The sequence below is a fragment of the Micropterus dolomieu genome, linkage group LG09 (assembly GCF_021292245.1).
Source record: "Micropterus dolomieu isolate WLL.071019.BEF.003 ecotype Adirondacks linkage group LG09, ASM2129224v1, whole genome shotgun sequence".
NCBI classification, from domain to species: domain Eukaryota; kingdom Metazoa; phylum Chordata; class Actinopteri; order Centrarchiformes; family Centrarchidae; genus Micropterus; species Micropterus dolomieu.
The window spans coordinates 199,996-216,886 of NC_060158.1; the positions used below are offsets into that span (position 1 = coordinate 199,996).

Genomic DNA, 16,891 nt, shown 5'->3' on the forward strand with positions numbered 1-16,891 from the left:
TGTGTTCTTGGGTTTAAAAAAGATACTGGTCCACCCCAAAGACCGCACACCCAAACACAAGAAAAGCAATCTAGTGTATGCGGTCCAATGCAGTGAGGAATGCACAGACCTGTATATTGGTGAGACTAAACAACCACTACACAAACGCATGGCTCAACACAGAAGGGCCAACTCCTCAGGTCAAGACTCTGCTGTCTACTTACATCTGAAGGACAGAGGACACTCGTTTGAGGACCACCAGGTGCACATTTTAGACAGAGAAGATGGATGGTTTGAAAGAGGTGTCAAGGAAGCCATCTACACCAGGGTTGAGAAGCCGTCATTGAACAGGGGAGGGGGTCTACGCCACCACTTATCCCCCACTTACAATGCTGTCCTTTCATCACTTCCCAGGAAACTCAACAAACGTAACCTGTTGGCCTCAGGTGAAGATGCCAACGATGGTCGTTCAGTCTTGGCCACAGGTAGTCTCAACGACTGTAACACCTGTCGTCACAGCAACAAGGAACACTAACGAACCAGCGGTAGATGACCCGGGATAACGACCCCACTGAGGTTAAATAGCTGAGTTTCCCTGCCAGTCAGTCAGAACTGAAGAAGTCCTTTGGATAAGGGACGAAACGTCTTCCAGTATCTTCAACCAAGTCCAGTTGCCCTTCATTTTAACCTTCGTTGGATAAGTAAGTAAAGTGTATTTTTGATGCATCTGTTGAGAGTGAGATAAAATGCATAAAACTACTGTCATGATAGCTAATACTAAAACTGTGGACTGATACTTTGTTTTATAGAGAATTAAATATTATCTTTAATTGCTTTATGTACTTATTTGTATTGCTAACTAAATGTTTCAGTAGTGGTTATGCTATTGTTTCCTTTATGTTTAGACAATACCTGTGTTTAAAATGTATTCTATCTTTGTTTAATTGTCAATGAATTGTAATCCATCACTTTGACTAAATGAATAGCTTATGTTGTGACTTTTGTTCTGTTTTTTAGACAAACCAATTCAAATTCACCTTTATGAACAGAAGGAACCTCTAAGCCTCAGCTCATCTGTTCTAACGGACAACTCAAACACAGACATAATACAGCAGTATTTGGACAGTTTGTGACATGCAAAGCCAAGGTAACAATTCTGAATGGTGGTAGCTTAAACCTGCAGTGCAAAACTTTTGTCTCTCCCTTCTGTCAGTGAGAGTAATTGGCTCCCCCACTGTCAACATGCTTATGAGGCTCTGCCATACGGAGTTGCTGCTGTTGCTATAGTTGGTCCTCCCTTCAGCTCTGCCAAACCAATCAGTCATTGCCAGTTGGCATAAAACACATCACTGCCGATTTGCCAGTGTGGGAACGTCACTATAGACACCAGATTTAAAAATTCAGGTTTTTGTGAATACAGAGAGATTTATGAGGCAGTGATAGGCTTAATCAACATTGTGTAAACACATCTGGCAATGGCGTGAATGTAACAGATGTTTACTGCAAAATGTGTTTTTGTTTGCAGAACCTGCAGAAGAACTGCTGCTGTGCGTAGTTTTGATTGTGCTTAAATGCTCCATTTGGCAGTAAGGTTGCAACTCACTGCTGCGTTCACGGCACGTGTACCTGGTGGCAGTGTGTCTCGCATGCCGAGCAGCGGTGTAGTTCTGATGACGTTGACCGTGCAGCCTGTGTTGCGGCTCATGTGCTGCACGGTGGCTGACAAGTTGCGGAGCTGTGCTTGCAGCTCGTACAGCAGCGCCGCATGCACGTGGAGCAGCGTGTCGGTCTCGGCATGACGCAACTCCAGAGAATGCAACTGCTGCTCAAAGGTTGAGTTTAAACTAACCCTTTCTTCACCCTAACAGATAGAAAGACAGAATAAAGATTTTAATATATGGAAATAGAAAGTTGAAACAGTGTTGCACAGGCAAAATGCAGTATCTACAAATAAAAGATCTAGAAGCTAAGATGGCTACGCCTGCTCACTGATTACCTTTTAGCAGGACTACTTCAGCTTTTGTTGGTTTTGTTGTCTTTGTCTTTGTACAGCCTATTGTGTAGCTTATTTGGTCAACTCTGAAGGGAAAACATGGTCTACTGCTCTGCTACGACTTTCTGATAAACGTCCGGCAGCAAACAATGTCACAAAGTCAGATTGCAGTCTCTCGATTTTGACCAGGGGTGGAAGAAGACACTACAGCCCAGAAAAATTCTCTCTGGGTCAGTCAGACTCAGAAGGATGCAGGGTCCTGGCCAAAAGGCCTGCAGCTAATCTTGTTAGCATTCAGGGTTAAGGAGGGCTTAGTGGGTGTCAAGACAGAGAGATAAAGACAGACACAGAGATAAAGACAGGCAGGGATAAACAGAGAAATGCATGAGAGTGTTGTGTTTTGCCTGCCTGAATAATCTGTTCCCCTGTTTTATGAGAAACTGCATGAAATAACAAGCAACATTTTCACCATTACTGTTTGTAGCATTGCCTGTTTCTGTTCAGTTAAGTTGCATTTTTTATGATATAATATCCCAATATAAGAATTTATGTGAGAATATTTTATTACAGATGTTTTATCAGCTCCTGTCTGTGCTAACATGTTAGCCTGAATATCAAAGTACAACTGAGGCCATCTGGAAATTTAATCTGTTGGTGGTGGTAAATAAAAAGTCTGGGGATCACCAGAGTCATTAGTATTCATCATCTGGGGAACACGAATATCTGTATAAAAGTTTATGGCTGTCGAATAGCTTTTGAGATATTTCACACTGGACACACAGACCAAACAACTGATTGTTCACACATCAAGGCTGCAGAAGGATGTACAGTGAAAGAATGCCGGGTAAAATCATTGATTTGTATTATTTCTTGTTATGAATCTCAGTGCTTCCATTCCATAAAACTAAATATTTGTCAACCAGTTTTTAAAGACGTAAGTGGACATGGATATCCTGAAAAACTGTGACTTCCGGGAAAACAGTGAATCTTTAATGGAGATCTCACACTGCACTAGTAGCCATGAACATGAAAATAAATCAATAAAGTAGTAACATTTTTAAGGAATCCCACCCTTTGGCCCCTCCTATCAAATAAATCTTCTACACCATTGGCGTAGTTTTGAATCTTACTTGTGGGTCCCCTGTCTCAAAAACAGGTGCACAACCAAGAGCTGCGATAACTTCCCGAACCTACATGCTGCGTTGAGCATAAAAAAGTTACTAGCTATGGATGCTCTAGCCATGTTTGTGGGAATGTGCCTCTGTGTTTTGAGTTCAGATCTGTGTCTGTCTGATCTCAGATGTCATAAAAAACTAAATTTTTTGCAGTTATTTCCCTCCAGTGTGACTAATTTTCCCTCTCATCTCATCTTTATGTCTGCCATCACCGGTAGGGCTTCAGCACATCTCTGTTGGCATGCCATTGCGCCGCCTCTAAAATTGTCTGAACACACAGGAAGTGCAAGTCTCAAAATGTCCAACTACTCCATTAAGAAACTTAAGCTGCAATTTTATTGTACATACAAAGACAACTATATTTTAGACTAACAAACAGCAGTGTACCTGCATCTCAAGGGCCTTGACTCGATGCCGGTGGTTCCTCAGCTCCTCCTGCAGCTCTGACATTGTCTCCCTCAGGTCCTCCAGCTGCTCCTTTCTGTTCTGGTTCTCGTGGAGCCAATTTGAGACATCGTCTGTACAGCGAAACATATCTGGGCAGCGTTTTTGTGACGTTCCCACTGGTACTGGAGGCAGCGTTGCCATCAGCCGGCACTGACCGTTAGATGTCAGCTGACTGCTGTACTCGCCGCACTGTCCTGCTGAACCACCAGTGGTTCGGTTGATGGTTTGGTTGGTGCTATCACCAACACCAGCGTTACTGTTGCGTATCATCGGCGGAGTGTCCGGGGGTAGATTAGAGCGTCTTTCATGGAGAGACGAACGAGGATGCCAGTCAGCATCCTCATAGTTGTCCGTGTTAAAGTCCCGCACGTCCCAGTTTGTTTCAGTGTTTGAGTCTGGTACATCCCTGCTCGTTTGGATGTCCAAGTCTAGTACATCCCCGTTTGTTTCTGTGAGGATGTTGGGGTGTACATCCTCATCATGTCCAACGTCTGAGTGTTCATCAGAGGTCGCAAAGTCACCTGTGAGAGGGTGGTAACACCAGCCGATCAGCAAGACAAACGTTAGTAAAATGGATCGCCAATTCATTCTGAAGATTCAGTAACTCGCTGTCCCTGGTTATTGTTGACTTTTATCCATGGCAAGTCTGAGAGAAGTCACCAGTAGAATCAATTAATGGATTGACATCAGGGTCAGAAGTCACAGCAGCAAGACGAGGTCCAGGCTTCCCCCCAAGTTAGGCTTGAGTTGTGGGCTTAGATTCAGGATGTGGAAAACCTGTCCAAAACAAAGTGAAACAAGCAGATTTAGTACATTAAAGTTTGTCCATGAATTGAGTACTTAAACACAAACCAGGTGGACTCCTTAAAACTCTGTAACATCAAAGGTTTCTGTGAAGGTGCTCAACTTGGTCCAATGGCACAATTGCTTTAACATTTACTGGGCTGGTATCCCATCTGGCCTTGAGATCCCCTTAGGAGGGGCTGGAAAGTGTTGCTGGGGACAGGGATGTCTGAAATACCCTGCTTGGCCTGCTACCACCAAGATAAACGGAAGATAACGGATGGATGGATGGATGGACTGGTAGTGAAAGTCACTGAAAGAGTTGTTCATTTTTAGCCAAGGAGACAGGTTTACAATCAGTGAGAGAAGCATGGATTTACTTCCATGTGATGACTAAAGGAACATTAAACACTCAAAAGATCAGTGAGGTGAAGAGAGTAGTTTTAGACAAGGATGCTGGATGCAGGAACGATCTAAATGCAACCCAGATCCTGCCTATATCCCATGCGAGTTGAATCTCTGATGAACAAGTGAAATAAAGTCCATGTATTCGTGCAACAAACACAAACATGCAGGACCCCTTAAAGCTGTCGAACTAATTACCATCTTCACTGGGACGAATTTGATCCTTTTTAAACTACGAAATATGGCTGACTCAGGACATTTTACTGGAAATGTTTGAAAAAAAAATCCTAATATTTCCTGTTTCTGCCATTGGACGAGTCATTGTGTTTTGCACAAAAGACATTTTTGTCTGGGTATAGTGTCCTTTTCACACTCTTCAGAGCCTCAACTGTATCACTGCATGAGGACAATGCAACTTTGATAATAAAACTAAAAGTAAATAAATGTTGAATGTGAGTCAATGTTGACTGTGTCTGCAGGCAGATTTTCTTAAATGGCTGTAATCAATGGAAACCAGTTAAGCTAAAAACTGACTATAAGCTTTGAAAAATACTCAGGAATACAGGAATTCAAAGCATTGGCAAAGTAGCCAAAGTAGCTAAAACACTATGAAGGCCTGATAAGATCCTTTGGTTAACGCACATTTAAATTGAAACACAAAAAGTATACCGGTATATTTGAACCACGAGTCCTACCTGTCGCCCTGTATATCCCAGCATCCTTGCGCTGAATTCACCTCAATGGAAAAGCTTCAGGACAGCCAAGAGACTGTGTGTGTGTGTGTGTGTGTGTTCAGGACCGGGTGTAACATCTTATCCCTATAATCCTCTAAGGGGATTGGCAGCCTTTGGCCTGGAAGGTAATAGATTACAAATGGTACTACAAATTGCAGTAATTGACATTGAAGTGAAAGAGACAGAAAGAATAACAATGTGATTTTAACAGGTGTTACTGAAAGAGATCTGTCGATGAAACAGATCTGCAATTCTTGGTCACATACTGTAACTTTGGAACCACTGTTAATCAGTGTGCCATTCACTTACATTACCAGGCACAGATTTATCTCTAATGGTGATTCCAGCCTTCTATCTGCTACAGTTTTGCTTAGAGACTTTCATAATGGCATTATGAAAATCCTTTGTGCAAATCTGTATTAAACTAGTAACTGTAATGCTACTAATGCACTGCATGCATACATTGGTTAAGTGAATCTTGCATAAGGATCATGATGCAACAGCGTCTCACAAAATTTATTCCGTCCAAATTTAGTTCAACTGAAAGGAAAGTGTGCTGCCGCCATGCTAGTCAGCTGGTTTGATCGACCATTTCTTTGGTCCTGACTGAAATATCAACTATTTGCCACCATGAGGCTGACATTTGTTTTTTTTGTGAAATATATCAACAACTGTTAGATGGATTGCCATGACATTTGGCAGACACAATCATAATTCCCTCAGGATGAATTGTTAAAATGTTTGTGACCCCTCATCAGGCAATTTTTTTAAAAATGTGTTTAATATTTTGGCTTTTGACATCAGCCTCACTGCTGATTAGTAAATGTTAGCATGCTTACTTGCTAAATTAAGATTCAAATACTTAATAAATGGCATGAAAGCATTGTCTTTGTGAGCACATTAGCGTCCCAACTCCCCCCCAACACTGATGATATTGCTAAAATGAAAGGTTTGTCCAGAATGTGGCTCTAAAGGAGGCGCAATAAAATCGAAAAGTATTTTGAAGTTTGAATGCACAAAAATAACTTTTGGTCTAATAGAAAAGGGGAACAATTGTGAATCTGTGGTTATTTAGTCCTGGTAATTAAATGTGTGAGTAAACATGTAAGTTTTTATTTTCAGTGTAGAAAAAAGCACCAGACAGAATTTAATTGCAGGAGTTGGTGAATAAAGTGTCTCCAGTTCGGATACTGTGTCGATAATGTAATTGGTTTGAGTTTTGCTTTACCTCTTCATTTTCTACCTAAACATATTAGAGAGAGAGAGAGAATATGCGTGTGTGTGTCTTTAATGGACTGAATGGAGGTTCAAGGCTGTGGGAGCCCTCTAATGGGTTTATATTTACCTGCCCGCCTCTGTTGTTCCATTAGAAAAACAGAAAAAAACAAAACTACTCAAAGAAAGGACTTTATCATGAGAGGCTGACATAATGACTTAAAGCTAGGATTATAATGGTGGATGTGGAGCCTTGAACAGAAGTTCCTGTTGGATGTAAAATCATGACTATATTTGCTTAGAGCGGTGAACAAGAGCTTTAGGTTTTTTTAGGATGCGGAGCCTTAACGAGAGGTTCCTGGTGCACAGGCTGGGGTATGCTTGAATCAAGCAAAACATACATAGAAAAAAATGACATGTAGTTTTGTGAAGCATAAATAAGAGTGCTTGAGAGAAAAGTTCAAACCCTCCACGCACCTGACCAATCAAGATGATGGGTCTCAAATTACCCTGCATTTATGTGGTGTCGAAATAATCAGCAAAATCACTCGAAGACTCCCTCAAGTCGGAAGAACAACTTGTAAAGCCTGCAAATATTTTGGTAAAGGACTTGCCTAGTTGCCGTCATATCATGCAGAAAAATGGCTGATGAAAGAAAATGCTTTTTATTAATTCACATATTGCACATATACTGTCACCTCACAGCAAGAAGGTTGTGGGTTCAAACCTTGGTTGCCCCGGCTTTCTGTGTGGAGTTTGCATGTTCTCCCCGTATCTGCATGGGTGCCAAAGACATGCGGACTAGGTTAATTGCTGATCCTAAAAATGTGAGCATGAGTGGTTGTTTGTCTATGTGCGGCCCTGCGATGGACTGGCGACCTGTCCAGGGTGTACCCCGCCTTTCGCCCGATGTCAGCTGGGATTGGCTCCAGCCCCCCCCCCGCGACCCTGTATGCAGGATAAGCGGTTAACAAGGGATGGATGGATGGTATTAGGTTGTAAGCTAACCGTTAGCATAGACCTGGATTAGTTATTTATAAGCATGAACCCTGATAACAAGTCAGGTAAAGCAATAATTTACTGATTTTAGGGAAAGTATTGGTGCAGCAACACATCTGGAACAAAATCACTAATCCTAAACTAAACTGTTTCAGCATACTTTGACAGCAATGTCACACAACAACTCAGACGCTACAAAAACATCCGTGTTGTTTCCACAATTCGACTTGAAGCTCATAAACACACCAAAGCCAGAAGAACGACTTGTCAACTCAAGAAATGGGACCATCCGAGGAGAATGTGAATTAGGCTGCTGGTCAGTGGTGAATCTTAAAGAGAGGCTCCTGGTGGACTCTGAGCATTAAGTTCATCCTCATCCCCATAAAACAAGTCAATCCCCTTCAGATCCATCATTAGTCACACTGAGGGCTCAGACAATGGAAAGACGCTGCAGCAGATGAGTGTGTGTGTAACTGTAGACTCTGACCCACAGGTTTGAATCCCCTCTTCCGCCCTGTGACAACATGTTGGTTTGGTGATAATCTGCCCAATATGCTGGCTGACATTTAACACTCAGCTGCAGCCCTAGCAAGGCGGTGAGTGAAAACATGAAAACATGACGTGTTTCTTTCTGTTGTGTGCGAACTTGAGTCTCCAGTTTTCTGTTATTATGGAGTTTAAAGACAAGCTGTTTGTTTATCTAAGGTTACTGGACACGGATATTCAACACTGACAGCTCATCTACTAAAGTCATTTCAGTTTGATGTTTAGCAGGTATAATGTTTACCATGTTCACCAGCTTAGTTTAGTTAGCATGCTAACATCTGCTAATTAGTAAACACAGGACAGCTGAATATCATCTGTTATGTCAAACTAGTAGAACATAAGAATTCACTTTTAAACCCAAAACTTTGGTCTTTCCAACAGTCTCATTTTATTTAGAATGAACATTACATCCTCAGAGCCACTCATGTGGTCGTAGACTCTTGTTTACATGGAAAGTTCAGCTTCTTGAGTGATGATGATGATGATGAGGATGATGAGGATGGTGGTGGTGTGTGTGGGTGGAAGAGGGGGATGGTATTTCATTTATTGTCCTTTTTCATGAAGGAGTGTGTGTTTACAAGCATGAATGAGAGAATTAGGGGGACTTTTCAGGTAATGACGTCATGATGTGTGTGTGTGTGTCCTTGGCTGACAAGATATAAAATCATCTGGACGACTGGAGGGACAAAAGTGGAGGAGAACAACAGAAATCTCTGTCTAACGGCCAAACGACAAGAAAACAACAGAAAAGAAAGAGAGAGAGAGAGACAGGACAACGTGGTGAGTATCTTTATTATCTGTTTGTTATTTATTATATTATATACTTTTCCAATCATTAATTTAATTGTTTTATTTTGTATATGTAATGTAAGTCTCTTTGTCTTGCTTTGAGGTAACATATATGTTGGAAATTAAACATATATATATATATATATATAATATTATATAATTGTTATAAAAGTAAATTATTATAAAATACTAATAGAGAATAGCGTAAACTACAACTTCCTTGTACACTAAAGTGCAAAGCTGACAATACTAACAACAAAAATAATACAACAAACAATTGACATACTGAGAAAACTCAACGTAAATACAATAAAAGTTAAAATGAACAATAAAAACAACACAACCAGAATAAAATTACCAAGGTGGACAACCAGTAAAACTCTTTGACATACATAATTAAATATGAAGAATATATAAAACAGGAATGCATATGTATGTAATTTTTAAATGGTTATAGAAATGAATAATACATAACATTAAATAATAATAATAATATGAACTTTCTTACAAGAAAAGAACCAAGTGCTCTACAAAACAAAAAATTATATAAAAAGCAGACAATTTTAAGAGTATTAAAACATATAGATATGGTGTTTCCATCTTTTGAGCATTTACAAATAAAATATAATTTGCCTTATTCTAACTTTTTAAGTATTTTCAAGAAGACTTCTTGTACAAAATAACACAATATAACAGCACAATCGCCCACAATACTCAGATGGTGAAGGAAGTACTCAGATATTTTACATAAATAAAAGCAGTAATACAACAGTGTAGAAAACCCGTTACGAGCTAAATTCCTGCATTCAAAATGTTACTTAAATAAAAGTATTAGAAAACTACAAATTATGAAAAAATTGCTTCCAATTTCTGAATAATTTATAATGTAGTATTGGATTATAATCAGCGATGCATTCATGTGTTCATGACTTTAATGTTGCAGCTGGTAAAGGTGGAGCAATTTTTTATTACTTTTAACACTGCTACGTTGTGAATTTTCCTCCGTATTTATGTTAACCTATAATAATGCATCACATTTTAGTTGTTGATTATATTTTGTATTATTAATCTCAATCTGCAAACTAACTGAAGTCCTTAAATAAATGTAGTTGAATAAAAAGTACAATATTTGTTGAGTAAAAGTATAAAGTAGCAGAAAATGGAAACACTGTACTAGGATCATATCGGTATTGATAGTTTGACAAATTATTTAACATGAATCTTTTGAAATGTTATTAAATTATTTTGAATAGAACGGTTGATTTGGACCTTTTAACAGCAGTTGTTGGTGTTGTACTGTAGATCCTAATAGGTCAAGCTTGTTTAACGCACAATGTGATGAACTCGACTGACTGATTTGTCAGTCTGCATGATGTCATGATGACTGATTCTGCTGAACTTCAAGCAGGCAGCAGCCCCTACAAATACAAACTGGATAGAAGTAATGATAGACTTTAGCAGGATACATTTTCTATAAATTATGATTACATCTCATAGACCCTTTAATTAGACCAGAAAATTATTTATTATTAATTTCATTATTCATTATTATTTATTATTATTTTTCTTTCTCCACTCTTTATAGATATATTGGCTATATTAATTTTATCTTTTGTATAGTCTCACTTGTAAAGAAGCATTCAAATACGTTTAAAAAGATACATATACATATGTAAATAAATTAAATTAAATTAAAAGTAAAGTTGGCCATTTTAACACGGAGGTCTGCGGGGACAGTGCCATTGGGAGCCAGCCTCAAGGGCCGATTAACAGTTTTTGGCACTTAAACACTGTCTTGCCGCTTGATCCAGTGATTTCCAAAGTGCTTTGCAAAAGGCAAACACAAGACAAGAAATTATTGAATGATGAAAACCCCCCCACTAAAACCTTATGAATGCACAAATTTAAAAATGTGCATTAAATATACCATAAACAATCTGACCAGTAAAATAAATTTATAAATAAGTCAAGTCAAGTTATTTTATAAGAAAAATGTTGTAATTTTTTAATTCCTTTTGCAAATCACAGCAACAAAAATGACGTTAATGTATGCGTGTCGCTGTCTCTGATTGGTCGGTAGAGGAATGTGTCCTGTGTGGCTATTGGTGGCTGTGGCGTTGGTGGGCGTGGCCAGAGGAGGCCTCCTTCAGTGCTTGGACCATCCGAGCTGTCAGGAGGTCAACTCTGAGAGCAGCATGATGGTAACGCACACACACCCACCTTACCACGTATCCCCACGAACACAAATTCACTACTTAGGCTACATTTGTTTACAGATGGTGAAATAATATAAGCAGTAGGCCGACTGTATGTAACAGCAAGTGCGTCACTTTGTGTTGAAAAGAGCTGGTGGGCACTGGGTGCCCTTATAAGGTCTGATAGGAGTGTGATGAAAGACTTTGGTCACCAGAACAAGACGAGAAGATATTTTAACACTATTTTAAGTAAGTATTTGATGATAAAATGTATGAGTGGGGGCTCTGGCGGTCCTCCCCCAGAAGATTTTGAGCATTAAACACTTAATTTCCTGCATTCTGGAGACATTTCTGCACCAATTTATGGAGTAAATATCTTTATTTATATGAATGGCAGCACAAAATTCAGCAGGTAACAATTCAAAATATAACAATAAAATGGAATTTAATGCAGGAAAATCAGAAGCTTTTTTTTGTTGCTTAAGTAATTTTCTTGGAAAATGCACATTTGTTTCTACTATATTTAAATTACATTGCATTATTATTGTGTATTATTGTGCAAATATACAAAGCATTTTGATTTGTGTTTTAACATTTTTGTTCCAAGCTTTTTTTCAGAACATAGCTTTTGTAACCAATTTCATTTTATTTGAAATTCAAGTATTTGGGAAACAGCGGCCCCAGTGTAAATGACACCAATGGTAACAGATTTGTAACATTTTATGTATGTGACTGGCACACAATGCTCAATAGTTTTTTTAAGAACACAAAACAAATTTGCACATGCAGTTAAAACAATGGCTGTCCATCTGAGTATGTTGTAAAGTCTGTGCTCTCTGTCTGTTTGTCTGCTGTTACTGTCTTTTTCTACTGCGGTCAAATACAACCCGAACATTTTTGTGTGACCTCTACCACACTACTCCCTGTCTCTGCTGGGCCTACAGTAGCATCCTTCCTCCCAGGACTATCCTACAAGAAGACCAGGGCTCTCTGGCTGTACCGATTCCAGCAACATCCATGAACACAGTAGCCTATAGAACATTTTTTCTCACACTCTGCTCTCAACATTGGAATACACATGAATAAAAATATTACTCCTTAACCTACTTAATTCTGCTCTCCTTGCCTTCACTTCTAATATTTCCACACAAGCACGCACATACTCCTCTGCTGCAAACACAGCGGCTTGCTCTACATCTTTTATTTTTCTCTTTCCCTGTATTTGTCGGTCCTCTTGACTTTCTCCATCAGCAGTGGGCTGTTTTATGAAGTGGCCGAAATGACACAGCACTCGTACGAAACCGTTTTCACCCGCGGGTGCGCGGAGGAGGCTCGTTAATGAGGAAGCCGATCGAAACCGAAACCAACATTGTACCGAGTTGCACCTGCACAAAAGTGTTCACTGTTGCTTTACCTGGTCCATGCTTGTGAAATATCCACCTTCTGAGTCTTATAACGTAGTGGATGATCATTTCTCTCAGTGTTTCTCTGCAAAATGCTTAAATGGGTCGCCAAATATTTTGGGCGGCCCTTAACGTACCTCAACGGCCCCCCAAGTAAAGCTGATGTATGGGAAACACTGATATTAATTTCAATCTGACCAGCCCACTCTGAAACAAATAGTCCGGCCCCGCTGGCATATGCCAGAATTGCCAGGTGGCCAATCCGCCCCTACACAGGTGATATCCACATTACATAATATAACTTTTGTTATTGTGTTTGTTATTTAACATTTACCTTATAACCCCATCTCTGCTCACACAGTCCCTTGTGATGACCTTATAAAATCCTCAGTTTGTTGCCTTTTCATTCATCTTGTCCTTTTCTCTATTTACTTATAATCATGTTCATCTTCTCTGTGCTCTCCTGCAGGACTGTATCCAGCTCTGTCACTCTGACCTCACTGCTGAGATACCCATCATCCCAGGCGATGCCCACCTCCAACCTCCTCCTCCATCAGATCCCGAGTCTCTGCCTCCTCTCTCTCTTTTATCTCCCTCCTCTTCCTTATCCTCCTCTCCTCAGGCCAAGCGCTCCTACTCCATGGAGCATTTCCGCTGGGGGAAGCCTGTTGGGCGAAAGCGCCGCCCGGTCAAAGTCTACAGCTCTAACGACGTGGAGGAGGAATCAGCCGAGGTTTTCCCTGGAGAGATGAGGAGACGGGAGCTGGCAAGCAAGATGGTAGCATCACAGGATGAGGAGAAAGCGCAGGAGGTGGCCGAAGAGGAGCAGGAGCAGCTCCCGGGAGAGAAGAAAGACGGCACGTACAAGATGAAGCACTTCCGCTGGAGTGGCCCGCCGGCCAGCAAACGCTATGGCGGCTTCATGAAGAGCTGGGACGAGCGGAGCCAGAGGCCGCTGCTCACGTTCTTCAAAAATGTCATCAACAAAGACGGACAGCAGCAGAAGTGAGGGAGGGAGGTGAAAGGAGAGGGAAGAGACAGACAGAAGATGAGCAGACAAAGAGATGCCTCCAAACTAAATACAAAATATGATGTTTGTCATACTTTCCAAAAGCCTGTCTCCTAGAAATTAAGTTTATTCACTGCTAATTAGTTTTTCCATTTGTGTTCTGATGAGAAACAAAATCGCTGCCTGGATTCTGTTCACAGACAGTGTTTTACAAGTTATTTTTGTTTTTTGTTGATATCAATATTGTCTCGGATTAATGGTTTAGTCCATAAGTCTATAGTGAAAAATGTTCATCCCATTTTTCCAGAGTTGATGTCGTGTTCTGTCCAACCACCAGTCTCTTACCAAAAGATACCCAGTTTGCAATGAAATAAAAAAAAAGAAAAGAAAAGCAGTAAATATTCACAACTGTGACTCTATATGAATTGTTTTTGGCATTTTTTGCTTGGAGAAAGACTTAAACGATTAATTGATGATCAAAATAGGTGCCTAGTTATTTCAGCTGAACAGTTTTTTTGCAAGTGTAGGAAGGGGCTACATTTCTGGACGGCACAGGCAGGTGATTAGGGTGGATGGTTGTTGTACAAATCTGGGTTCACATCCTGAATGAAACATTTAAAAGGTTAGGGAAAGATTGTATTTTGGGGTAAGTGTTAATAAATTAAAAATGTCTTGTCTCACTATTAAGGTTTTTAGTATAAAACCAAAACCATGACAGTTCCTCACTCTTAAAGGATCAGCTTCTTACTATGAGTGAAGGATACAGTAGTTAATTAGTAAAGTTTCCCCCATTATGGTGACATACAACCCAATCCGGGCTTCATTAGGTCTCTTTCAAAATGTATTTGCTGTTGTAAATAAGTAATATATGGTATAAATTTAATTTCTAGCAGACAGGGTTACAGTAGGGTGACATTATCAGTGTCTTCTGTTTGACTCATATGGGTGTTTAAAAGATCAAGATTAAAAGACAGAGAAGAAGATGAAGATGGGAGAAAAATGTTTTATAAATTGATTCATGTAGATAATTGTAAATGACATAAAAACATAAAGTTATTTGCAAGCAAAATACATGAGATGTTTGTTTTAAATCTATCTATCTATCTATCTATCTATCTATCTATCTATCTATCTATTTATTTATCACACAAATCTGATCACTTGATCTGAACAAAGCATAGAGTCTGCAGTCATGCTTGTGGCTCTGTTAGACTGTAGGCACAACATCAGCATGCCAAAATGTATTTATTTATTTAATTTTTAAGGGAGCATGTAAAATATTAAACATGTAAGTGGATTGTACCACAGTTAGCTTAAAGCTAATCTTCCCTTGGCAGGTCACAATTGCTGATGTTTAACAGGTTCATTGTTGTTGCTATGTTCACCATCTTACTTTGGTATGTTATCGTGCTAACATTTGATAATTAGCAGTAAAAATGAGTTTTGCAGGTATTTAGTCATAAAAAAAGAACTGGAAAAAATTAAATGATGACACCACAAGGAAAGTCAGAGGATCACCAAAGTTATTACAGTTCATCTGGAGGGGGACATGAACGTGTGAACCACATTTCATGGTAATCCATCAAACAGAGACATTTCACTATAATGATAAATGTGAACCTCATGGTGGCGCCAGAGGAGAAGTCAAGTGAGCTCCACTGTAATTGGCATACATCATCTATAGGAACCATGAAAGTCTGTACTAAATTAGAGATGCAATAGCCCATAAAAGAGAATAAGAAAACTTTGAGGAGGAAAAGTCATCAACCATCACAATCAGTTGAACCAAAGACATCATATTTTGATCTGGACCAAAGTAATGGACTGACTCCAGCTGACTGAAATAGTTTTCTCATACAATGTAAGAAATTTAAGTTCTGAAATTATGAAATCCTACTAATCTGACACTGAGATTAACTCACTTTTTGCGGATTTAATTAATCTACTCCTTTCAACGAAGACTGCAACATATTTCAGCAGTGATTCTTGTGACAATACATGTGAACACAATGCAATTGATGTTTATTATCATGTTTTGTTTTTTATTGTTTTAAGACACAGAGAGCTTCTCCTCAGTGTTCTTGTGATGACTCGGCCCACTGCAATGAGGTAAACTAAACTCCATCCTGTTGGTTTCAGCAGAGGAGGCTGCAAGTTTCTGTTGAGTTTCTGTCAGATTGGATGAAACTGGTTTCACTTCCTTCTCTGAACTCAGTTACCATGGCAACAGATAGGCATCACTGCTGAATCATGACAACAGACGGTTTTCAGTACTAAAGATAAAAAGTTATAACTGGCACAATTTTATTCAGGTGTACATTCTTTATTACTGAATTAAATATTTCAACTATAGTGAAGATTGTGAGGCTTTTATTGTTTTAACTATCTTAAATCATTAAATCATCATAAACCTCATACATGATGATGATGTTTTTGTTCTCCTCATGTAAGCAGGAATCATCAATTCAAATGAACATAATTAACTATTGAACTACTTTTTCAAACAAACTGATAAAACAAAAAACAAAAAACAACATATGTGAGAAAGTTCCAATACTGTGCACATTAAAAACTGATTCAAAATAAATTGGTTATTGTATTAAAACTTGTATTTGCTTCATATGGAGTAATTCGGCGTAGTTTCCTACAATAAATTGATAAGAATGTATAAAATGTAATTAAATGTTTTAGAGCAACAAGATTTTTCATTGGAGTGGATTTGAGTCTGGTTAATGACACTGAAGACTTCAAGAATTGTTGTGAATACATCAAATTTTTAAATATCAGACACAATATGTGAGTAATGCAGCATCATCAGAGTAATCCAAGTCCCTGCTGGAGTCAGTCAGAGCATTTCCATAGAGAGCCACTTTGCATCAGCAGCACCATGCTCCAGTGCTCTGGGAGAGTTTATAGTCCTGAGAGTTGAACACTGGATGACTGACAGCTGTCCTTCATGACAACAGAAGCCACAGAAATCCTCCTCATCAAAAACATGACTTTGATCTGCGTCCTCATCTGGACTCTCCTCTGCTGCTGCTTCACAGGTAAAGTCCAGAGAATCAAACTCCTCTCCTCTATGAACATCCGTCCCTCTGAAATGAAGCCCACAAAACCATGACGCTGCTTTATGTTTTTGTCTCTGTATCCTCAGAGTCCAGAGGCCAGGTCACAGTGACTCAGCCTGGAGCAGTGAGCTCTGCTCTGGGAGGCTCCGTC

General features: G+C 39.4%; 2 protein-coding genes across 2 annotated transcripts in view; both read left to right on the forward strand.

The window, feature by feature from the left end:
* Positions 1 to 1,678: 1,678 nt before the first annotated feature.
* LOC123976461 (pro-opiomelanocortin-like) lies at positions 1,679 to 14,661 on the forward strand. Its single transcript, XM_046058665.1, has 5 exons — positions 1,679 to 1,811; positions 8,224 to 8,326; positions 8,933 to 9,056; positions 11,148 to 11,266; positions 13,133 to 14,661. The coding sequence occupies exons 4-5, from the start codon at positions 11,150 to 11,152 to the stop codon at positions 13,670 to 13,672; spliced, it is 657 nt and encodes a 218-aa protein (XP_045914621.1). The 5' UTR covers positions 1,679 to 1,811; positions 8,224 to 8,326; positions 8,933 to 9,056; positions 11,148 to 11,149; the 3' UTR covers positions 13,673 to 14,661.
* Positions 14,662 to 15,277: 616 nt separating this feature from the next.
* The window catches only part of LOC123976690 (fibrinogen-like protein 1), a 7,237-nt gene continuing 5,623 nt past the window's right edge, over positions 15,278 to 16,891 (forward strand). The window contains exon 1 of the mRNA XM_046059040.1: positions 15,278 to 15,320. Coding sequence (XP_045914996.1) covers positions 15,278 to 15,320 — 43 coding nt within the window. The remainder of the gene's footprint in view (positions 15,321 to 16,891) is intronic.